At 37.3% G+C, this 23,237-nt stretch overlaps 1 protein-coding gene across 9 annotated transcripts in view; it reads left to right on the forward strand.

Annotated features, from left to right (window-relative positions):
- The window catches only part of LOC109107646 (kinectin), a 30,759-nt gene extending 7,732 nt beyond the window's left edge, over nucleotides 1–23,027 (forward strand). Inside the window, exons 3-36 of one of the 9 annotated variants that reach the window (XM_042774374.1) lie at nucleotides 323–508; nucleotides 1,120–1,272; nucleotides 1,587–1,717; nucleotides 1,847–1,960; nucleotides 2,361–2,483; nucleotides 2,800–2,912; nucleotides 3,074–3,218; nucleotides 3,929–4,013; nucleotides 4,097–4,305; nucleotides 4,399–4,467; nucleotides 4,561–4,598; nucleotides 7,429–7,519; nucleotides 7,616–7,684; nucleotides 7,773–7,801; nucleotides 8,714–8,804; nucleotides 9,036–9,107; nucleotides 9,228–9,265; nucleotides 10,203–10,293; nucleotides 10,383–10,492; nucleotides 11,091–11,160; nucleotides 11,320–11,357; nucleotides 11,475–11,565; nucleotides 13,959–14,045; nucleotides 16,188–16,277; nucleotides 16,476–16,559; nucleotides 16,650–16,739; nucleotides 16,836–16,928; nucleotides 17,344–17,412; nucleotides 17,539–17,613; nucleotides 18,277–18,360; nucleotides 20,148–20,231; nucleotides 20,356–20,445; nucleotides 21,714–21,824; nucleotides 22,199–23,027. In XM_042774374.1, the coding sequence (XP_042630308.1) occupies nucleotides 323–508; nucleotides 1,120–1,272; nucleotides 1,587–1,717; nucleotides 1,847–1,960; nucleotides 2,361–2,483; nucleotides 2,800–2,912; nucleotides 3,074–3,218; nucleotides 3,929–4,013; nucleotides 4,097–4,305; nucleotides 4,399–4,467; nucleotides 4,561–4,598; nucleotides 7,429–7,519; nucleotides 7,616–7,684; nucleotides 7,773–7,801; nucleotides 8,714–8,804; nucleotides 9,036–9,107; nucleotides 9,228–9,265; nucleotides 10,203–10,293; nucleotides 10,383–10,492; nucleotides 11,091–11,160; nucleotides 11,320–11,357; nucleotides 11,475–11,565; nucleotides 13,959–14,045; nucleotides 16,188–16,277; nucleotides 16,476–16,559; nucleotides 16,650–16,739; nucleotides 16,836–16,928; nucleotides 17,344–17,412; nucleotides 17,539–17,613; nucleotides 18,277–18,360; nucleotides 20,148–20,231; nucleotides 20,356–20,445; nucleotides 21,714–21,824; nucleotides 22,199–22,237 (3,152 nt within the window). In that variant the 3' untranslated portion in view covers nucleotides 22,238–23,027. Of the gene's footprint in view, nucleotides 1–322; nucleotides 509–1,119; nucleotides 1,273–1,586; nucleotides 1,718–1,846; nucleotides 1,961–2,360; nucleotides 2,484–2,799; nucleotides 2,913–3,073; nucleotides 3,219–3,928; nucleotides 4,014–4,096; nucleotides 4,306–4,398; nucleotides 4,468–4,560; nucleotides 4,599–7,428; nucleotides 7,520–7,615; nucleotides 7,685–7,772; nucleotides 7,802–8,713; nucleotides 8,805–9,035; nucleotides 9,108–9,227; nucleotides 9,266–10,202; nucleotides 10,294–10,382; nucleotides 10,493–11,090; nucleotides 11,161–11,319; nucleotides 11,358–11,474; nucleotides 11,566–13,958; nucleotides 14,046–16,187; nucleotides 16,278–16,475; nucleotides 16,560–16,649; nucleotides 16,740–16,835; nucleotides 16,929–17,343; nucleotides 17,413–17,538; nucleotides 17,623–18,276; nucleotides 18,361–20,017; nucleotides 20,052–20,147; nucleotides 20,232–20,355; nucleotides 20,446–21,713; nucleotides 21,825–22,198 lie in introns of those variants that run through there. The other 8 variants (XM_042774372.1, XM_042774373.1, XR_006162181.1 and 5 more) reach the window with 8 other exon arrangements.
- The last annotated feature ends 210 nt before the right edge of the window (nucleotides 23,028–23,237 follow it).

Consider the following 23,237-nt stretch of genomic DNA (forward strand, 5'->3'; position numbering starts at 1 on the left):
TAGGAATATGTCTTATGCAACTGCTCCTTGAAAATGTGCAATGTTCTCATTCACGAGGGCAATCCAGCTTGTGAACCGTAAAGCCTAAAAGTATACTTTAGTTATGAAGCAAGCACTTTGCATACATGCACAGCTGGTTTTTGCAGTTCTGCCAAATATTTCCAGATGCCGAAATTCCAGTGCATCACTACTAAAAATCAATCAGAACCATTCAAAAACCATTCAGAACACCCTGACAACCACCATCATTACCCTAACAACCACCCAGAACACTTCTTCTCATGTTTCTCTCTAAAGATGCCTGACTCTTTATTTCTCACAGAAGAGCATCCACCTGAGGTCAAGCCTGATCTGTCTCCTCCTGTGGTGAAGAAGGAGCCTGTGATCATCGAGGTGGAGTTAAAGGCAAAGGTCGGAGCTGCCCCTGTTGCCACAGCAGCACCACCAACTGCCTCTAGCGGCAGTGGGCGTAGAAAGAAGAAGCAGAAGGTGGAACCTATCATCACAGGTAAGAATAAGCCAAAATCAGACAAACTAGAGAGGTTAAAATTGGTCATGAGTCATTGGTGAGAGCATAAGGAAATGCCAGTGAATCAATAAAGTGGGCATCTGGTCTGTTAGATATACGGCAAGGTTTTGTAAAGCCCATAAATGTAATGAACTACTAATTGATTAATCTTGGACAAATTCTATGACATTCCCGGTTATACAGTAAATTCCATTTTTATGACTGGATTCCATCAATCATAAGGCACTATGTTATTCTAACGCAAATTACAATCACTAAAGTTTCTAATAGGCTAAATTAATCTCTTACTTGCATCATATCTGCAGTTTGTTGTTTATAATGAGAGAATTCAGTCAGAGAGCGCATACACAGTAATGCTTTTCCTTCATTTAAACATTCAGCTTTAATCACGACAGCAGTTTAATTGTGTGGGGCTATTTGTTTTGCCCCGTTATCTTGAATTTGTGGGGCATTTTTGTTCATTTTGGTAGCATTTTTACCACAAACCTGTTAATTTCCAAGTTTTAAAAATTGAACAACATGATGAGTAAATGATTTTAGTTTTGTGTAAAGTATTGCTTCAATAATTCCTGTGGTCATGTTTGTTTCAGTGGATGAGGCACATGTCCAGTCCTCAGCCCCAGTCACTCAGACTGACTCCACCATCTCGACAAACCACCAGAACAACCAAAACAATGAGGCTCCACCCCCTGCTCCTGCACCCACCAAACATGGCAAGAAACAGAAGAGCGAAACTAACAAAGGTACTTGGCGTCTTTTAATACAGTGTTTTTACAGTAGCACACAGAATGGGGAATATAGCCAGATTTGAATTATTTAGAACATTTTTAGTGATGCTTTTCCATGTTGAATGAGTTATAAGTAAATTCATAATCAGCATTCCCCCCCCCATTCTCCACCATCTTGAAATTACAAAGGATGTCATCAATGCTGCATTAGAATTTGGCCTCAAGAAGGCATATTAAGAGACAGCAAAACCTATGATCCCCTAAAATACTGGATACGGAGGGTTTTGAAATTGTGAGCAGGAGGCTGATACGTGTCTGTTTTTGTGCAGAGAACTCTGAGGTGAAGCTCAAGGAGCTGCAGGCCAGTCTGAGTGGACTTGTGCTGTCAGATTCTGATGTGGTCAGTCTCGTCTCGCTGCTCCGAAACAAGAGTCCCAACGCTTTGGACAACTGGTATAAGGTTAGAGGATTAGGTTGACTTTTATTTTTCGTTTAGTGTTTTTTGCCATCATGGAGTAATGAAATATGTTTGATAGTGAAAGCTTGAGTTGTCAGATTTCTGATGATTTTTCTGGTTTCGCTTTCTCAGTCTGCAGCTAAGTTTGAGCCCTCGGCCCAGCAGCTCGCAGAGAAAGATCGTCTTCTGAGCACGCTACAGGAGGAGGTGTCTATCGCCAAGGGCAAAGTCAAACAGTTAAGCCAGGTTAGTCATTTATTTCACTTATATTTCCTGATGTGAGTAACAGGTTTTGATGTGTGTGGTGCTTTCCATGAATAAGGTTTATTGGTTAGTTAATTAATTAATTAAATATTTAGGTTTACTTTGTTTATTACTAGAAAATAATCATCTCAGGGTTGTAAACACTATTAAGACATGTTACCAAAATTTTGCAAAATTGGCATACCTCATATAAACTAAACCTACTTGTATAATATTTAAATTAATTTGAGAAAAAAGGTTCTGAATAAAACTATTTTTTACGTTTTCTGACTTATTACTTTTTATTCATTTCAAGCCCTTTTTTTGCAAAGTGCCAAAAAATAGAAAATAGAAATATAACTTTTTAATGAGCTTGGTAGTAATTTATTGAATGTGACTTCAGGAACTGCAAGCTGAGAAGCAGAAGACAGGCCGTGTGGAGTCTGTGCTGCATGAACATCGTGTTGCCAGAGAGAAAGACATCATGCAGGTGAAAGCTCAGAGCTACCAGGAGATGCAGATTAAGGTAATCAATCTTGATGACCGATTAAAAAGTCATGCAGAAGGCAAATTGTAGATTAGTGGACTAGATCTTACCAAACTAAGTAATTACAACATTTCAAGCATTTTATCTGCGTTATATGTTCTGTAAAAAAAACAATTCAAATCAGTGGCATATTTGCCAATACCGATATATCGGCGACAGGCTCATATCGGCCGATAAAACTGGCAAAACGATATATTGGTCGGGCTCTAGTCATAATAGAGCATAAGAAAGCATGCTTGATGTGGTATTTTTATGTGTAAGAACATCCAATGACAAATGAACTTTCTCTCTGCAGTTCCAACAGATAAGAGAACAGCTGGACGGTCAGATCGCTCGACTGCAGCAGGAAAACAGCATCCTGAGGGATGCTGTGGAGAGATGCTCCACCACCAACCAAATGGAGTCCAAGTGAGTCCTAATGTAATTCCTCATGCTATGGCCACTTAAGAGCACTTCCATGTTGACACTTGGACTTTTCAGGCACTTAAGTGTCAGGATTGGTGGAAACACTGAAAATTTCCACAAGCTTTTGCATACTTGGATGGTTTACGTTTAATGTGTGTTTTCAGGCAGTCATCCGAGCTGAATAAACTGCGTTCAGAATGCAACGGCCTGATGAAAGAGCTAGCAGAGACCAAAAACAAGCTGCAGCAGGAAGAGTTGCAACGGAAGAGTCTAGAAGTCAACTACAAGCAAAATGTGTCCCAGCTGGAGGTGCCTGTCCTATTATTGTCACAAAGCCTTGCACAATACACATCTTTTAACAACTTAACTATTTAACATCCAATGAGTCCCATTTTTATTAGAACACCGAACAAGGCATTTACAAAATGTATAAAAGAAACATTTTAAAAAGTTTTATGATGTGTATAAAATATGTAGCTAACTACCTTGCACTAGATTAGAAGTGTGATGTTAGTTTAAACAGTCATGTTCAGATGCTGTGCCAATTGACGTTCAATTGAAGAATTTTGAAAGCTGTTTTAAAACCAGCGTCGCTTGCCCAGCTACTCATAATTGTAAAAAATGCAGTCACAATTGCACAAAGAAAACTGCCCCCTTTCCAGCGGTGCGCTTTCACTCCTCCGAAAAGCCCAATTGGACGTGCAAATCAGTAAAATTTGATGATGTTGATGATGATATGATTTTTGCCATAATCGAGCAGCCCTACGGGAATCTTTAGAAAAGTGTGTTTGACTATTTCCTCTGCTTACTTTACGCACTTCTGATTTGTATTTAAAAATTTTCAATTTCCATTTTCCTTACAACACTGCATGTTGGCAGAATTAGCTTGTTACAGGAACTCTTGAAAACAACTGAGCTTCTGTTTAATGTCTCTAAAATGTAGCATCTGTGTGTAGCGCCACTACATTTGGCTACTTAATCCCTATTGAGTTGAAACTGTTTTGTATCTTTTGTTGCAGGATGCGAAACGTCGTTGGGAAGAGCTGCAGAACTATTTGCACAACGTGAGTGCAGAGAGAGAAAAGCTTCAGAATGCTAAACAAGGTAGAAACACACACACACACACCCTTACAGACATCAAGTGTTCTGCGCACCCCACTTAACCAGTGTCTTCTGTGTCTTCTCAGAGCTGCAGAATCAAATGATGGCTGTGGAAAACGAGATAACCAATAAAAACAAGGAGATCCAGACTCTCCACAGCAGCCTGAAGGACACGCTCATCTTTAAAGAGCAGGAGCAGCAGAAGGTCAAGCATCTGGAGCAGAAGGTCATGCAGCTGTTGGAGGCGTCTCAGCACACCATGCAGCCTGACAACCAGCTACAGGAACAAGTCCAGGTACCTGAGGAATCACTGTACTCCTCAAACTCTAAAGAAGAATGTGTGTGTGTTATATGGCTGCAGATCATCACACAACGTTGTCATTTATAGGATCTTCTTAAAGAAAACAAAATGCTGAAAGTTCAGATTGATAATCTTCAGACTCAGCTTAACACTCAGGTATGTGTGTGGGCTGCTGGATGAAGCTGAATCTGTCTCTGCTTGTTGGTGGACAGTCATCTTTAAGAGTCTTTTCTTTGTTCCTCCTCTTAGGCTACAACAGTATCACATTTCGATGAGCTTCAAAAACTGTAAGTGATCACCGCAAAGCTTCCTTGTTTTATAGTTTTGCACAAAGTAAGGTCTGTTTCACACTGCAAATGTAAACGGTGCATATATATATTTTTACACCCATATTAACAGGTTAGGTTACTAGGGCTGTGTATTGGCAAGAATCTGATGATGCGATACGCATCACGATACAGAGGTTGCGATATATTGCGATACTGTAAGCAAGACGATATATTGGGGTATTTCTTATTTTAGGAATAGGAGAATGTGATATTTTAGGAAAATTGTCATTTAGAACACACACACTTTTCTCTCTCTCTCTCTCTCTCTCTCTCTCATTTTAACACACGGAGTGTAGACACTGTGAAAGATTCATTGTGCATATATTTATTGTGTTATAGCAGAGCTTTTTGAGATCGCGATTAACTGAGATGTCAGCTTTTAGTGTTAATAAAGGAAGCGCGCTGCTCGCATTCTGCCATGCCAAACCATGCACTCAGCAGCCCATGCTTTCTTTTCTGTTCAGAATAACAGTGGTTTGTGACTGTTGATGCTTAGCCTAAATAACAAATATTTTATCGGGAGTGTTTATGCTGGGATGTTGTGAAGCTTAGGAGATGTTACAGAACCATTTCATGTAAATTTCTTCGATGCACTGAAAAAAAAATCTATATAGATTACTTTTATGTGTGGTTTTGCGGGCGGGAGCGGGACAAAACATGAATGTCGCGGTTGGGAGTGGGACCAGATAAGATATATTTCTGTGGAGCGGGACTGAAAAATCCGAATGTACAAGGAGAAGAGCAGTGGGGAGAGCACACATCCCTGAGGAGCGCCTGCGCTGATGGTGCAGTTATTCGACATGAATTTCCCCAGTCTCACTATCTGTCAGGAAGCTGGTGATCCATTGACAGATGGAGCTAGGAACAGAGTGCTGGGATGATTGTATGGAAAGCCGAACTGAAGTCCACAAACAGGATCCTCACATAAGTCTCTAGTTTGTCCAGATGTTGTAGGTTATAATGCAGCCCTATGTTGACTGCATCTTCCACAGACATGTTTGCTTGGTTAGCAAACTGCAAGGGGTCCAGTAAGAGTCCAGTGATGTCCTTCAGATAGGCCAACACCAGTCTTTCAAACGACTTCATGACCACAGATGTTAGAGCCACAGGTCATTAAGTCCTGTGATTTTGGGTTTCTTTGGGATGGGGCTGATGCTGGAGCATTTGAAGCAGAAATGGATTTTGCACAGCTTCAGTGATTTGTTGAAGATCTGTGTGAAGATGAGGGCCAGCTGGTCAGCACAGGTTTTCAGACAGGCTGGTGAAACACCATCTGAGCCTGATGCTTTTCTTCTCTTCTGTTTCCTGAAGACCTGACGCACATCATCTTCACTGCTCTGAAGTGCAGGATGAGGGGAGGGGGTGTTGCGGGAGGTGTTAATGTTTGTGTAGAGAGTTGGTCAGGAACGGTGTGGGGTGTGAGACCAGGAGTTTCAAATCTGCAGTAAAACTCATTCAGGTCTTCAGCAAATTGTTGATTCGCCTCAGAGCTGGGGGATGGCTTGTGATGTCTTTCAGGCCTCTCCACACTGAAGCAGGGTCGTTTGCGTTTTCCAGCTGCTTCGAGTAGCTCCTCTTAGCCACCCTGTTCTCCTTTGTCAGTGTGTTTCTGGCCTAATTGTTCAAGATTCTGTCCCCACTCCTGTAGACATCCTCTTCGGCCTGACGGAGCTGTCTGAGTTTTGCTGGGAACCATGGTTTGTCATTGTTGTATGTTAAATGAGTCCTGGTAGGGATGCACATATCCTCTCAGAAACTGATATATGATGTTAAATTCTCTGAGCTCGTCCAGATCCGTGGCTGCAGCTTAAAATGATGTATGATGGTTGAGTTTGTGTGAGGTTTGTGGATAAAGTTATGTTTGATTGTTCAGTCTTTTTACAGTCCTTATTACAGGTTTAAAATCATTTTAAAGTATTAAAACAGTGAGCATAATTTGTGCATTACAAAATGTAATTTATTCTTGTGGTGGCAAAGCTGATTTTTCAGCATCATTACTCCAGTATTCAGTGTCACATGATCCTTCAGAAATCATTCTAATATAATGATTTGATGCTCAAGAAACATTTTCTTATTATTATCATTGTTAAAAACAATTGTGCTGCTTAATATTTTTGTGGAAACCATAATGTATATTTTTTCTGGATTTTTTTTGTTTTTGTGATAATAGAAAGTTCAAAAGAACAGTATTTATTTGAAATAAAGATTTATTTTTGTTAACAGTATTACTGTAACTTTTGGTCAGATTAAAAGTATTAATTTCATTAATATTATTTATATTTATTATTATTGTTACTGTTGTTATTAAAATGCTTACTGACCCCAAGCTTTTGAATGGTAATGAATTAATTTATTTAATTTCACAAAAACAAATGGCTGCAGCTTATAAATCTAAAACACTGTAATATTCATTTGTATTTAACCAGCAATATTTCAGCCCAGATATCACTTGGTGAAAGCATGCTGCTTCACTTGCACAGTGCTGATGCTTGTGGTGTGAAACAGGCCTGACTCTGTATCCTGACAAGTCAGTTTTCAGCGTCAAGTTAAATGCTACATGATGCAATAAAATAACAGTTTATTAGACTGTACAGTATGTGTTGTTTAATATACAGATATGTAGAATGAGATTTTGGACCAATAAGACCTTCTACTTTCAGCTAAAAGTCCTAACATGGAACGGATTTATCTCTTGGCACTTTATCATGCTTCACATGGTTGGGAAACAGCTTAAGGCAGTCAGTTGTCTTAAATCTCATTATGTTATCTTGCATGTGTCTCTCATTAGGCTGGCTGAAAAAGAGCTACAGAGGAAGAGTCTAGAAGATTCTCTTAATGCTGAGAGGAGCAGCAGTGCAGGCAGGGAGACAAAAATGCAGGCAAGTGTCACCACCCTCGTTCCAGCTCACACCAGTTAAACTGAAGTGTGATTTCCGCTGAATAATGATCACACGGCTCTCTTTCTGCCCCTGCAGGCCATACACAATGAGAACCTGACAGTGAAGACGGACCTCCAGAATCTGCAGGCACAGATTTCTGAGCAGGTTTGACTTCAGTTGCTTTTCTTTTCACTAATCCATTAATGCACGTTCACACTAACGCACACCACTGTCGTGTCTTCTCTTTCTTCAGGCTCTTTCTATGGATCAACTCAAGCAAAGGTGAGTGCATTGAAATCGTTTAGAATTATAAACAAAATACCGACTGCCCTAGTGCTACACTGATGTTAAAAATCAGGCCAATACCGATGACCCAATTATTTTTATGTTAGATAGATATTAAAATACAAATGTCAATATGTCTACATATAAAAAAAATGTCTAAAAAAATATGTAAGTTAAATCAAGCATTTTTCCTACTGTTTTCAAGGTAAGACCAGTATTATAAATTATTAACAATAATATTTACAAGAAGAATTCTTGCAAAACAAATAATAAATTAAACTCCAAAAAAGTACATTTAAAATTAGACAATAGTTTTATAAATTACCAATTATATTTTATGGCCACTATTAAAAATCTGTATCAATAATATTAAAATATTAGCATAAAAGTAAGCTAAACTTAATAGTTGTTGTTGTTGTATTTTTTTCCAGATTTGCAGCATCATAAACATGTATTTAAAACAGAAACAATACATTTTGATCTCAAATAAATAAACAAATTTGAAACAAGTTAAGTTTTAAGTTTTAAAAAAATTAATAGATAATATATACAAGTTTGTTAGTGTGTGTGTGTTATTATAAGTGTATCTAAACTAAAGACAATATAGTATGCAATATGAAAATGAGCATTTTAGTTTAGACTGGATTTTAGTGTAGACACGCTTGAGAAATTAACGAGATTCCTAATTAAACAAAGTATAATTTAGAGCTATAATTTTGCATTTCTTAGTAACATTTGGCAAGTTTGTCATGAATTTAACTGTTTTTATTGATATACAATCACAGCTCTATTTAGTCTGAAAGGACTCAAATTTAGGTTCCTCCAACCAGGAAGTTTTCATTATAAATGCAGTGCCATGTATTGTTTATTAATGATCAGTAATTAATGGGTGTTGTTTTGTGTTCTTAGCCTCCAGCAACGTGATGAGAAGGTTAGAATGGTGGAGAATTTGCTGGAGTCCAGCCTCATTCAGGTGGCCAATAAGGAAGATGAACTGAAGGTGAACAAGGAAGTCTTAAAGAAGTTTTTAAGTTTTAAGAAATAGTTTTTAGAATTTAATTCCTTATTTATTTATATGTATGTAGTTTTTGTGATTTAGTTAGTTATTTATTTATATTTATTTGTTTATTTATTTATATGTATATGTATATGTGTGTGTGTGTATAACTAGCTAAAGCACAATGAATGCTCTTACAACAGCAGTTAAATAATCCTTTTTTTTTTTTCACAGGCAATCAAAAATGATTATGAAGATTTGAAACAGCAGCTGGAAGCAGTACAGAAACATGCTACAGAGCAGGTAGTGAGTACCATTACCACACAGGCATGTTTGTGGAGGACAGAGAGAGATATTGTGATTAATGCCTGCCAAAGCTGCCCGCTCACATTCGTCCTCTGTTTCTTTCCAACACATTTTTTCCAGACAATGTCAGAAAAGATGCTAGAAGAGCTACAGCAGAAGTAAGTTACATAGTCACAACCAGGGCCAGAGTGGGGCCCATTTTCAGCCCAAGAGTTTAATGCCTCCCTGTATGTTTCAACGAGAACATGCAGAAAAATAACTAATGACATACTAAACTCCTTTAGCAAACATTCTGCATTCAGCACAGCTGAAAAATACACCACAAACAAATTAAAAAGTCAGTCAATTAAGATGAATATCAGCAGTGTGCTGTTCTATGAAATGTCACTACTGTATAAAAACCTTGATCTTGTCTTATTTGTAAGGTGGGATTGTTTGACAGGTGTTACACATAATATTTAATAATTTACTGACTTTTTTTAGAAACACTAACAGATAAATACATATTTTTTCCATCATTTTGACTGAAAAAACAAAAAACTAACAAGAAAGAGTTTTTAAACCTAGCGTGTAAACGTTCATTTAACTACAGTTATCTGTACTTTACATCGTACATGTGCCTATGTGGATACACTCTTTCTCTATGGGTGTGTGTGTGTGAGAGAGAGAAAGAGTGTGCACTCTCTGCCAAGTGACAACACTTTAATACATAGTGAAAGTAACTGATGTGCTGCTTTAAATACAAAGTTAAGATGTGTGATTATTTACACACTAGTTATCAGTCACACAATAATGTAAGACATGCTTTTTCCATCCGTGTGTGTGTGTGTGTGTGAAATATGGAGAGAAAGTGGGGAAGAAGCTGGGGATTTATATCCACCATATAATATTTCAAACACGCCACAAAGAGATGTGCACATGCAAGCAGGTGTATGCTTCTACACCTAAAATCCTGCGTTGTTTTTTTTTTCTTTAAGAATGCCATTTGTTATCATTTGAAAACACACACTTAGAAATCATGTAAAATGTGAGTTTATAAAGGCAGAAACTATTTCCAGAGTGCTGATTTATTTCACCTTTTTCCAATTTGATCAGGATTCAGGAGAAGGATGAAAAAATTCGATCAGTCGAGGAAAGTTTGCAGTCAGCGATGAACAAAGAATCAGAGAGAAAGAAGGCAATGGAGGTAAGTGTGTTCTGTTGATTTGGACGATTCATTGCTCTAGAACCATCGGTGCATGACGTATTAGAGACTTCTATGTGTGTTGTTCATAGGATCTACAACAGCAGGTCGAGACTCTGAACACTGAACTCCAGCTGAGGAGCAGAGAAACTCAGGAGTCAAACTCAGACTTGAACTCTAAAATCCAGGAGCTTCATGTTCAGTATGTACCACTCCTGTCACATGGCCTTTTGCTTGTCGATTAATCCCGATGGATTATTTTTTCCCAACCTTTTTTTTTTAAACCACAAAACACAGAGTGTTAATGGATGTTATGGGACCCAAATTGGAGTTTACTTGTAAACAATGTTATGTTTACATTCATTTTCAAGGTCTAATAAACATGTGGAATGTTCTCTATTAATGGTATGAAACAAATATCTGGATTATATTACATGATATAGAACAAATCAAGGTGATTTAATATGAAATTAATATCTGGAGGATATTGAATGTTGTAGAAAAAAATATTAATATTTTTAGCCATATCACCCATCTTCCCAAAGATCTCAAATTTGGTTCCATAAGCCAGTTCCTAAAATTGAGTTTCATTTCTGAAAACATAATTTAAGTGATATTTGAGAATAATCCATTTGCAAAACCTGAATTATAGCTTTTACTAAATGTTATATTTTTCTCTAATCTTTTGGCCACAAATTGATGCCATACAGTTATTATATTGTACAAGATTCCTTTGGAGCTTTCCAGACAAAATTAATGTTGAGTTGTACTGATCAGTAATGCATATGTGTATATTTTAGGTTAAAGGCCAAGGATCAGGACGTTGAGAGGCTGCGGAGAGAACTGGAGAAGGAAATTCAACAACAGCAGGTAAGAGTGTTGAGAAATTCAAATCAGATGCAGCAAGCAACTATAACAAACTATGAATGTAAAACTTCAACTCTACTTCAGGTAAATGTGTTGACATTGTGACATTCAGTTTGTATTTTGCATTGATGTAAGTATTTGTGTGTCTCTTTTTCCCCAAAGCAAGCCGTTTCTGCAGTTTCCAGCCAGGAATTAACAGCGTAAGATTCATGTTCTATTAGTTATGATATATGCTGATGATCTCAAACATGTTCTAGTATAATAAAGGCTTATCATGCCTACGTAATATACGCATTCTGCTCTGTGTCTGTCTTCAGGCTGGCAGAGAAGGACAGGCAGCTATCTGCCCTTCAGGAAGAGCTGCTCGAGTTGAGGGAGTCGGTGGAGCTGCATCGTAAGAAGAACAACGTAAGTTAAGCGAGGTTGAGACTTGAGCAGCTCTCTTCCTGTAGAAGCTAATGTGTGTTAATGCACATGCTAATGAGCATGTAAAGCAGGTGACTTGAATCTGAATGGCAGCTCTAAAGACTTGACCAGATGCTGTGCATCCCAGAACCTTTGAGAAATGCATTTCTTACAAATGTTGTCAGTACTTTTAAGTGTCAGTGATAATTGTTAACTGCATATACAGGTCCTTCTCAAAAAATTAGCATATTGTGATAAAAGTTCATTATTTTCCATAATGTAATGATAAAAATTAAACTTTCATATATTTTAGATTCATTGCACACCAACTGAAATATTTCAGGTCTTTTATTGTTTTAATACTGATGATTTTGGCATACAGCTCATGAAAACCCAAAATTCCTATCTCAAAAAATTAGCATATCATGAAAAGGTTCTCTAAACGAGCTATTAACCTAATCATCTGAATCAACTAATTAACTCTAAACACCTGCAAAAGATTCCTGAGGCTTTTTTTAAAACTCCCAGCCTGGTTCATTACTCAAAACCGCAATCATGGGTAAGACTGCCGACCTGACTGCTGTCCAGAATGCCATCATTGACACCCTCAAGCGAGAGGGTAAGACACAGAAAGAAATTTCTGAACGAATAGGCTGTTTCCAGAGTGCTGTATCAAGGCACCTCAGTGGGAGGTCTGTGGGAAGGAAAAAGTGTGGCAAAAAACGCTGCACAGCGAGAAGAGGTGACCGGACCCTGAGGAAGATTGTGGAGAAGGACCGATTCCAGACCTTGGGGGACCTGCGGAAGCAGTGGACTGAGTCTGGAGTAGAAACATCCAGAGCCACCGTGCACAGGCGTGTGCTTTTGAACCAGAAACAGCGGCAGATGCGCCTGACCTGGGCTACAGAGAAGAAGCACTGGACTGTTGCTCAGTGGTGCAAAGTACTTTTTTCGGATGAAAGCAAATTTTGCATGTCATTCGGTAATCAAGGTGCCAGAGTCTGGAGGAAGACTGGGGAGAAGGAAATGCCAAAATGCCTGAAGTCCAGTGTCAAGTACCCACAGTCAGTGATGGTCTGGGGTGCCATGTCAGCTGCTGGTGTTGGTCCACTGTGTTTTATCAAGGGCAGGGTCAATGCAGCTAGCTATCAGGAGATTTTGGAGCACTTCATGCTTCCATCTGGTGAAAAGCTTTATGGAGATGAAGATTTAGTTTTTTCAGCACGACCTGGCACCTGCTCACAGTGCCAAAACCACTGGTAAATGGTTTACTGACCATGGTATTACTGTGCTCAATTGGCCTGCCAACTCTCCTGACCTGAACCCCTTAGAGAATCTGTGGGATATTGTGAAGAGAAAGTTGAGAGACGCAAGACCCAACACTATGGATGAGCTTAAGGCCGCTATCGAAGCATCCTGGACCTCCATAACACCTCAGCAGTGCCACAGGCTGATTGCCTCCATGCCACGCCGCATTGAAGCAGTCATTTCTGCAAAAGGATTCCCGACCAAGTATTGAGTGCATAACTGAACATAATTATTTGAAGGTTGACTTTTTTTGTATTAAAAACACTTTTCTTTTATTGGTCGGATGAAATATGCTAATTTTTTGAGAATTTTTTTTGGGTTTTCATGAGCTGTATGCCAAAATCATCAGTATTAAAACAATAAAAGACCTGAAATATTTCAGTTGGTGTGCAATGAATCTAAAATATATGAAAGTTTAATTTTTATCATTACATTATGGAACAAATGTCTAGATTATATTTAGTTTTGTTCATAATGAACTTTTTCACAATATGCTAATTTTTTGAGAAGGACCTGTATGTCCATGAAAATACATAAGATATACTCAAATGAGATTGTAATGTCAATGACCTGGAAAAGGCTTCTTTTTTTTTTTTCTACATAGTGGTGGTCTCCCCTTGTGGAGGTGACTATTTTTAGTTAATGTGGATCATCATAAAATGTATCATGCTGATAGGTAATTCCTCCAATGGTAACGTTTGCTTTTTCTACATCCACTCTGATAGGTGATCAGGATAAAGTCTGAGATCACTGTCGTATCACACAAACAGAACCGCTGATTTAGATGGTCTAGGAGCACTTGTGTACATCACCTCAGTAATTTTTATTTATTTTATTTTAGGTGTTCTATGATGTAATCTGTTTGAATATCATGCATTTGTTCCACTGCTTTTTAGCTGAACATTCTTCATGGTACATTTTCATTTTTTTTTTTTTTCTTGTAATTCTTGAGTTGCAGGACAAGTTTGGTCATTGTTAGGTTTTGGGCTGTATACATGGTTCTATAAATGGCAAAATGAATGGGACAGTCGTTTGTTTGGCAAAAGTGTAGGCTGAACTGAAAGTGGTGTTTCTCTGAAACTGACTAGGAGCTCCGGGAGAAAAACTGGAGCGCTATGGAGGCACTGTCAGCCACCGAGACCATGCTTCAGGGAAAACTCGCCAAGAGCGTCAAGGTTCGCACCACAACTCCCAAACTACTTCACTCTAGAGTCAAATCAAAGCATCTCCAATAAGCCTCTGCCATTTATTGACCAGTGAAGTTCTCATTCCTTATTAACTTCCTCATGAATGGCTGCATACTCATTTTATAACTCTGAACTGCTCAGCTGCATGCTACTAATGCACTACGTTGAATGCTGAGAGCTGTAAAAAGCTGCAAACTTGTGAATGTGCTTTGAAATTTGTTCAGAAATTTTGGCTGAATCTTGTTTGGTTTTAAATTCTCCTTTGTTTTTTACATTTTTTTTTTTAAACAAGACAACTGAAATGAGTGTGCAGCTATTTTTTCATCCTCTTTTTTTTTTTTTTTTTTTTTTTTTTTTTTTTTTTTTTAATTATTAGATTAAGAATCATTTCATGCCCATTGTGTCATTTGACCTCCCCTGATTTCCTCTTTCCCAGCATGCTGATCACACCACCTTCTTTCCACTACTCCGTCGGCACCAATTAAAATCGTTCCAAAAAACAGCAAATTCGGGTAGAAAATGAACAAATCCAAAGGCACACAGAGTGACTTCTTTTTTTTTTTTTTTTTTTTTTTTTTTTTTGGAAGATGTTTTATTAGTTTGATTGCATCCATCCCGTGTTTCGCTCTCCCAGCACATTTTAAGGTCTCACCATCTCTCTCCTCCTGCCAGGTGTGTGTAGACCTGTCAGTAACCAGAAACTCCTGCCCCTTCATGGGCTTGAGCGCTCATCTAAATGTAGCGAGGCATAGAGTAACCAGTGACTCTATAAACGGTCCTGAAGCTATAACTAACCCTGCTTACATCATGAGTAATTCTGCTGTGGCTGGGGCTGCTGTCGCTAGTCGAGTGGACGGCATGTACTGTCCAGTGTGTGGACATCTGCTCTCAGTCATCTCCAGCTGCACCTGCTGGACAAACTCAGCATTCCCCAGATCTCTGTTATGTTCTTTTCAAACTCTTTTGTGGGTCTGTTCAATATAGTTAAATGCATAAAAAAAAAAAGTTTTGTTATTTGGCCTTTAAAGCAAAATGAAATCAAATTGACCCTGTTTAGTTTATTGCATGTTCAAGACCTTATTGTGAAGAAAAATCATCAGTGCATGTTATTCCAAATACCAAATAAATTCTAATCTTTTTCTAATCAAAATGTGATACATTGGTTAGTATTTTTATTTGATCTGGATCCATTCTGTTGTGTAACACTGACTAATCACAATCCAGGCAATTCCCAATGGATATAAACTCCTACTTTTTTTCTAATTAAAGGGTTAACCCATTCAAAAATGAAATTTGTCATAATTTACTCATGTCAACTTTATGACTTTCTTTTGTGGAACATAAAAGATGTTTTGAGAAATAAACTGGTTATGAAGAATCATCAACATATCTACTTTTTTGTTCTGTGGAAGAATGAACAACATGAGGGAACATTAAATTATGACAGTTTTCGTTTTTGAATGAACCTTTCCCTTTAAATATCCTGTTTTACTTGACTACTTAAAGTTCACGATTATTTTTCTTGTAAAATATCCCGTTTCATTGGAAATGCAGCACATTATTGAAGTAAATGTTTCAATGTATTATGGTGACTTTAAAAGCTAGTAATGTTTGGAAATGTCTAGATTATATTTAGTTTTGTTCATTTATTTTTAAATATACTTTTTAAATATATGGTGTTTTACAATTTTTTTTAAAACTATTTTCTTTTCGAGTTACTCTGATTCAGTGCTGGGTTTTAGATGTTTCTTGTTGGTATGTGTTGATAAGGGTAGAGGTTTAAAAGTGTTATAAATGAATATACAAAAGTTTTTTTTTTTTTTTTTTTTTTTTCTCTCTGAATGTTGATGTCTAGGACTAAACAGTTGTGTATCTCATTTGTGTGCATATATGCGATTATTATTACATCAGAGTTTATGACTTACGATGATAATGAGGGAAATTTCTTAAACAACAGGGATTTTATAGGGGAATCTGTCACTTTTTGGTGGGGAGCACCAGTGGCTTGATAGAGATCTAGGCACAGTTTTTGTGGTGTGGATTATGGAGTGGTAACTGACCCTTGAAGTGTTATTGGAGCAGCTTTAAGCAGTTTGATTGATGGAGTGTTTGATCTGTGTTTTTCCACAGGAGCATCAGACAGTGCTGGAGTCAGCGGAGGCCGAATGCCGAGCATTGCTGCACAGACTCCTGCCGCACGTGCCACTGCCCACCGACCAGGTGCACAATACACACACACACACACGCATGCATGCACAGCGAAAAAATAATGTTACGTTAAGTTTTGCAAGGAAAGCACAAGTAATTTATTTCACCTCCCCATCCTAATATACTGAAACAGGATTCACATCTGTGTAGAAATGTGCATGTGCATGATTGCAGAATCCTCTAATGTACATTTACATTCTGATTGTGCAGAACCACCAGCAGTGGCTACAGAAGTTTGAGACGTCGGCTGGAGAAGTGACCTCTGCTCCTGCTTCAGGAGCTGGAGATGCCCAGGTACAGATGCATTGTAAATATCCAGCTCCATGAATCAAGTTGGTGCATAAACGTTCAGAAGAGTTCAAGATTTGTTTTTTTTTGGGGCAGGCTTTAGCAGAAAAGTTGAAGGAGGCTGAGGAGGCCCAGAAAGGTCTACAGAAAGATTGTGAGACGTACAAGAAAGTGCTAGCAGAGACGGTGAGTTGTGTTCATGCTGTGTGTAAATGTTGGACACCTGACAGTTTGTTAGCAGCAGTGGGCTGAGGGGTGGGTAGTGATGGTGTTGGTGCACAGGAAGGGATCCTGCAGCGGCTACAGAGCAGTGTGGAGCAGGAGGAGACGCGCTGGAGGGAGAAGCTGGAGCAGTCACAGACTGATCTCAGAGAGGTTGGTAAAAACAAACACACTACGTTGCCTTTCCTCAAACCTACACTACTCCTTTGACATTTTAGTCCGATTTAATGCAAAAATTATGATTATGATTCTATAATAAATCCTGCAGTGCATCATTAGAAAGTACTACTTTAGTAAATTAATTATTGCATTTGGCAGTTGATGCATTCAGTCGGATTCATTGCATCACAATGCATTTTGAATCTATTATATGTTATTATATTATAAGTTATAGTGTTTTTCTGTAATGTTTATAAGAGACAACTCTTATGCTCATAAAAAAAACAATAATAGTGTATATATGTTATAGTGTATAATAGTGTTTTTTTTTTTTCACTGTGACCTAGCGATTTATTAAGATTAATCAAGTTAGACTGCAAAGTATAAATGTGATGCTTTTGGTGTTTAGATGACTCAGAGGGTAATTGCGCTGGAACAGGAAGTGGACAGACTGAGCTCAGATGGAGATGTGGAGAGTGTGAGTTTGCTTTCACTTTATCAGCTCTCGAACGCTTTACTACTTGCATCTTGAATTTGACAAACAAAATAGCTCTGGGCTGAAGAATATGCCTTTGAATACTGCTTTGCAATGTATATATTGTAGTTGAGGCGAGACAAACAGCACCTGGAGGCTGAACTGGAGAGAGCAGAGCGTGAGAGCGCCACCTATGTCTCAGAGGTCAGAGAGGTAAACACAAATACTAAAGACATTCAGAAGATGCACTGCATGCTTATGCTTCTCTCGTACTCTTATATTTTAGTTTTTTTTTTTTTGTGGTTGTCGTTTTTAAATGTCTAACACATTAGATTTTTGCAGCTAAACTAAAATCTGTTGAAGGGTTGGTATCTACTTGTCTATCCTCAGTCCGAGCTATCGCAGCTATCAGTGATGAACGAATTTGACATACTTGACGTGATCTTTCCAATGCTCTCATTAACCTGCAGATCTTTGTAGAACGCTTTTATTGTCTGGACTGAGGATAGAACTGTCTTGAAGGAATGTTCCGGCTTTTACAGCACGCTGTCGATTACCAGAGAAAGAAATTTAGACTTTTCCTTCCTTCGAAGTAGAGGGTTTAAATATTGCCACAATTACTTCTATTGTAAGAGAGTCAGAATTTGTTTCTGTGGTAATCAATAATGCTCAGCTTTCCTGGAAGTTTCTCAGGGAACATAACATTTCTTCAGTAGAACATTACAAGTCTTGATCTTCCGTGTTAGAAATGACATAGGAAGTCCCTTATTTATTAAATTAATAAATCAAATTCAGACAATTCCTCCAAAGCCACCACCCATATTCTCAGCGCCACTCATTCCTTCAACATCTCAAACTTCATTTCAGCTCAGAGATCTCTTGACTGAGTTGCAAAGCAAACTCAACGGCTCGTACACAGAGGCCGTCAGGCAGAATGAGGAGTTGAATTTGGTAAGATGTCCCCCTGGTTAAACTGAAGTAGCTTTCTCTTTCTCCTCTGAGCTCACGTGGGTGAGGGCGCTCGCTTCAAAGGCCTGGACTTTATGGCAAGGGCTTACTATCTGTTATCTCTAATTTTTACCCATTTGTTCAGTTGTAAATGTGAATTCATTTCCCAATAATTACACTGTCATGCTCCAATAATGACATAAATTGCTGTTAATTTAGCAATAAATCAAGTCGTGATCATATGAAACATTAAAGATGACAGGTACACCTTGCCAAAGTTACGATGTGTTGATCTGTCATCTAATACCTTACTCTGTTTCCTCTGCGGTCACAGTTTAACTTACTGCCACCTTTGCTTAAAACTTGGAAATGCACACACAAGCACACACACATTCTTAAAGGCTCAGCTCTTGTCTGTTACACACACTACTGTTCAAAAGATTTTGGGCTCATTAATATTTTTTATTATTTAATACTTTTGTTTGGCAATTGATCAGAAGTGACGGTTAAAGGGATAGTTCACCCAAAAATGAAAATTCGGTCATTAATGACTCATCCTCATGTCGTTCCAAACCAGTAAGAGCTTTGTTCATCTTTGGAATGCAAATTAAGGTATTTTTGATGAAATCAAAGTAAAGTATTCTTGTAGCTTCATAACATTACGGTTGGACCACTGATGACGCACGGACTATTTTAACAATGTCCTTACTACTAGATTTACAAATATATATATATTTCAAATAAATGCTGTACTCTTGTGCTTTCTGATTATCAAAAGAATCTTTAAAAAATGCATGGTTTCCACAAAAATGTTAAGCAGCCCAGCTGTTTTCAACATTGGTAATAATGAGAAATGTTTCTTGAGCATCAAATCATCATATTAGAATGATTTCTGAAGGATCATGTGACACTGAAGACTGGAGCAATGATGCTGAAAATTCCCACAGGAGTAAATGACAATGAACAAAACATTAAAGTATATTTTTAATCGTAATAATATATTTAATCAAATCAATGATTTTACTGTATTTTTGATCAACTAAATGCAACCTTGGTGAGCATAAGACACTTCTTTAAAAGCCTTAAAATCTCTCTTCAACTTTAAACTTCTGAACAGTAGTGTGGTTGTTTTATTTTATTCTAGTGTAAAATGTTTGTCCATTTGTATGTTCTTTCACCTTTTATTCTCTGAACTAGTGTCAAATCCTCAGTGTTTGTGCGTTTTTGACATTTAGACATCACCTGCTTCACCCTTTTGCAAAGGAAACTTAGATTTCCACAATTTAAATGTCCATTTCTATGTCGGAGTACTTATTTATTTTTATTTTTTTTTCTCAAGTATTCAGTACAGTTAACTGTATTCCTTAAATGGATAGTTCTTCCCAAAATCTGCCATTTACTCATGTCATTCCAATCCTGTATGATTTTCTTTGTATTGTGGAAGTCCAAAGGAGATGTTTAGCAGAGTGTCAGAGCTGCTCTCTTCCATTCAGTAGCAGTGAATAGGGACCAGCTGGAAACCAAAATGCACTAAAATAGTCTGTTCTATTCAACATGGTTAATATTTACTGAAAATCCTGACAGCTACGCTCAACTTTTATTTGATGAAAAAGAGCAGCTTGGACATTCTGCTCTAAATAGCTCCTTTTCTGCTCCACAGAAGAAAGTAAGACACAGGTTTTGAAAGAGTTGGGGTGAGTAAAGGATTTTCATTTTAGGTGAACTATCCGTTTAAGAGCCCCATCATTGACTTGTCAGTAAAGTGATATTTGCTTTGGGTTTTTATTCAGCTTAAGACTCGGCTGACTGAGACGTTGTGTAAGCTTGAGACGGAGGAGAGTGAGCGACAGAAAGTGGCTGGAGATCTTTATAAGGTAAAGCTTGTGATGCAGGAGGAACTTTCTGTTAAACCATCCACATTTTAAAAGTGGTTAAGAAGCTTGTTAGCCATCAAGTTATTTTCTTTCTCTCATTGTGTGCTGTGTCACCTGGTCACAGGCCCAGCAGGCTCTGGAGTTGATTCAGGCAGAGATCATTAAAGAAGCAGGCCAAGCTGACCTGATAGAGACCAGCAGCCTCACGCAAACGGTGAGAAGTTAATGTGTGGACAGTTTTTGGTTGTCAGATGTGAGTGGGTTAATGAGATGAACTACACCAGTGGTTACTGGACTTGAAACACTTTATAATGATCATAAATGTAAATGCCACTATTTTATAGGGTTGCATTACATTTGCATACATGCATACACACAGTACTGTTGAAAAGTCATAGGCATTAGTATTCACATAAAGCACTGTCTCCCTCATCTAACACACCCGATTCTTCTCGTCGGCTCATTATAGAGACTTTAAGAACTAAAGAGGGTCAGAAAAGGTAAAGTGTTCAGCAGCGGCAGCTCTTAAAATAATAGCAGCAGAAATAAACTTATAACCCAGCTGCTGTGATGACTGTTAATCCAAAAACTAAAAAAATTAAAAAAGAGGAAATCAGTAACTTTTGTAGCTTTAAGGATTCATCTTTATTTAATTTATAATTTAGTGTTCGATAACTTTATTGAATTTCTGTATATTTCCTACACAGGAATATGACATTTATTATAATGGGTTTATGTGAAGATCGTTTTAAGTTCATTTAAATTAGAAGTTATTATTTTATAAAGTCTAATAAATGTAAAAATTCATAGCTCTTAATTATACTGTAATGTTGGATGGCTGTAGTCAGTGGTTAAATATTAGAGGAAAAAACTATTTCATAGAGACATCAGTTGTAGTATTATTAGATTCAGTGATATACGTATCCCGGCATTGACTTTGCTTTTACCAAAAAGTTGTTTTAAGATTGTTTTGTATTTGTTGTTTGTGTTTATTATTTTGTATATGGGTTGTGATTTTGTTGGGATTTGAATTTGTTTTTAAAAACTCAGTTGGGATTAATCATGATTAATTTCAGAAAAAAATGTGATCAATTAGCTACTTTTTTAATCGATTGACCATAAACAGATTTCATGTAACAAAAAATAAAAAATGAATTCACCAAGTTTACAAGGCAACATTCATCATTTTAATCAGGTTTAACTTGATGTACAATAACTAATTAATTATAATATATAATTAATAATTAATATTAATAAAAACACTATTGACTAAAGTATATAACTAAATCCAATGTATAATAAAACTATACATACTTTACAATTATATAAAACAGAAAACAGTAATGAAAATTTAAATGAAAATATACAATATTAACTCTGTAAGTATCTCAGTGATACTAAAACACTGCAAGTGTGGTCATAGATTTTAGCCTTTGGAAAATTGTGACATTTTAAAAATATCTGTCTGACTCGTGTTCTTAGGAGGAGATTGACCGTAAGGAGAAGATGACTGCAGGCTTGAATCAGACAGTACAGGAACTACAAGAGCTGCTTCAGTCTGTCAACAGACAGCTTACAAAGGGAAATGAAAGGGTAGGTTCCTTTTTTCTTTTTTTTTTCTCTCTCCCTTAACTGTATTCTAGTTTTGTGTTTCTTAGATCAAGTCACTGTAGTAAAAAAGAAAAAAAAACTATCAATGTTATACATTTTACACTTGGCTTTTAACCAACATTACCTATATAAGCTTTTTTTTCTTACATTTTATTTATATATATATATATATATATATATATATATATATATATATATATATATATATATATATATATAGCTATAGTTCACAGAAATAGCAGAAAATTAATTTCCAGTGACTCTATGCTTGCTCATTCTGTTGACTTCTGTATTTGGTAATGTTTGCTCCTGAACAAGTTATGTTAAACAAGTGCCCTAATGTCTGTTTGTTTCAGGATGATGGGGATAAATTATACTCTAATTATAAACTGTAATGAAATGAGGAAGACTTCGGTGTGCTCTCATAAAGCCACATGACATCATACCAGATTAACCCAGCGTTTGATTCCAGCCCTGTTTACTACACCTGATCTACCATGTGATCTCCAGTTAAACCAGTCCACAATCCCTTCACACTCCAGCCTGGGCTCCCGTTCTCCCAGAAACACCCTGACGACGTGCACTCAGTGAGCCGGATCCTTTCTAATGCTGTGGCATTCCTCATATTCAGTAGACATACAGAGCAAAGGCTTCCGAAAGACGAGACGGTTAAACTCGTTGACGTTTCATTTGACCCATTCTCAGTCCAAATACTTTGAATACTACTTTTTGTTAGCCCTCTTCGACCAGAGAGGTTTTTATCCTTTCGTATAAAGAAACATTGAGGATATTTGTTGTTTTAAAAATAATATAACTGTTAATAAAATAAATCTACTGACATTCACTATGTTTTCAGCTCTTGTCTTGAAACCCTTAAATTCAGAGGCACATGCAAGAGATCGGTTTTAAACCAATAAATGCTTTTCCTGACTAATTATGCTCGGTTTAGTATTTGTTTTCCTGGGGGCCTGTTGTAATGAGGGGCATATTATGGTATCGTGGGTGAAAGACGGGTTAAATCTGTGCTAAACACCACTGCAAGCAATTCTTTAAGTGCTGCTCAGACAGAGGCATCCTCCTCATCTGTTGTTATCACACTCTATACTGTTGCTTATTTCATTAACACTGATATTTCATTTTTTGTAAAACAGGTGAAAGGTAATAAAAGGGATGCTTGATTAAAAATGCAGTGTGGCCTCAATTTATTTTTTTATAACAGTTTTTTCTTTCCTTCATTTAGTGGTGACATTGAGTCTTATATTGGAATTGTAAAGCATAACAATTAACTGCTTGCTGATTGTGCTTCACTTTTTGAACCAATTAATTTTCAGAGCTATGTGAAAAAGGTAATGGTAAATAATGTTTTGCACCCTGCATAGTTGGCTGGAACAGTAT

This window comes from Cyprinus carpio, chromosome A17, assembly GCF_018340385.1.
Source record: "Cyprinus carpio isolate SPL01 chromosome A17, ASM1834038v1, whole genome shotgun sequence".
Classification (NCBI taxonomy): domain Eukaryota; kingdom Metazoa; phylum Chordata; class Actinopteri; order Cypriniformes; family Cyprinidae; genus Cyprinus; species Cyprinus carpio.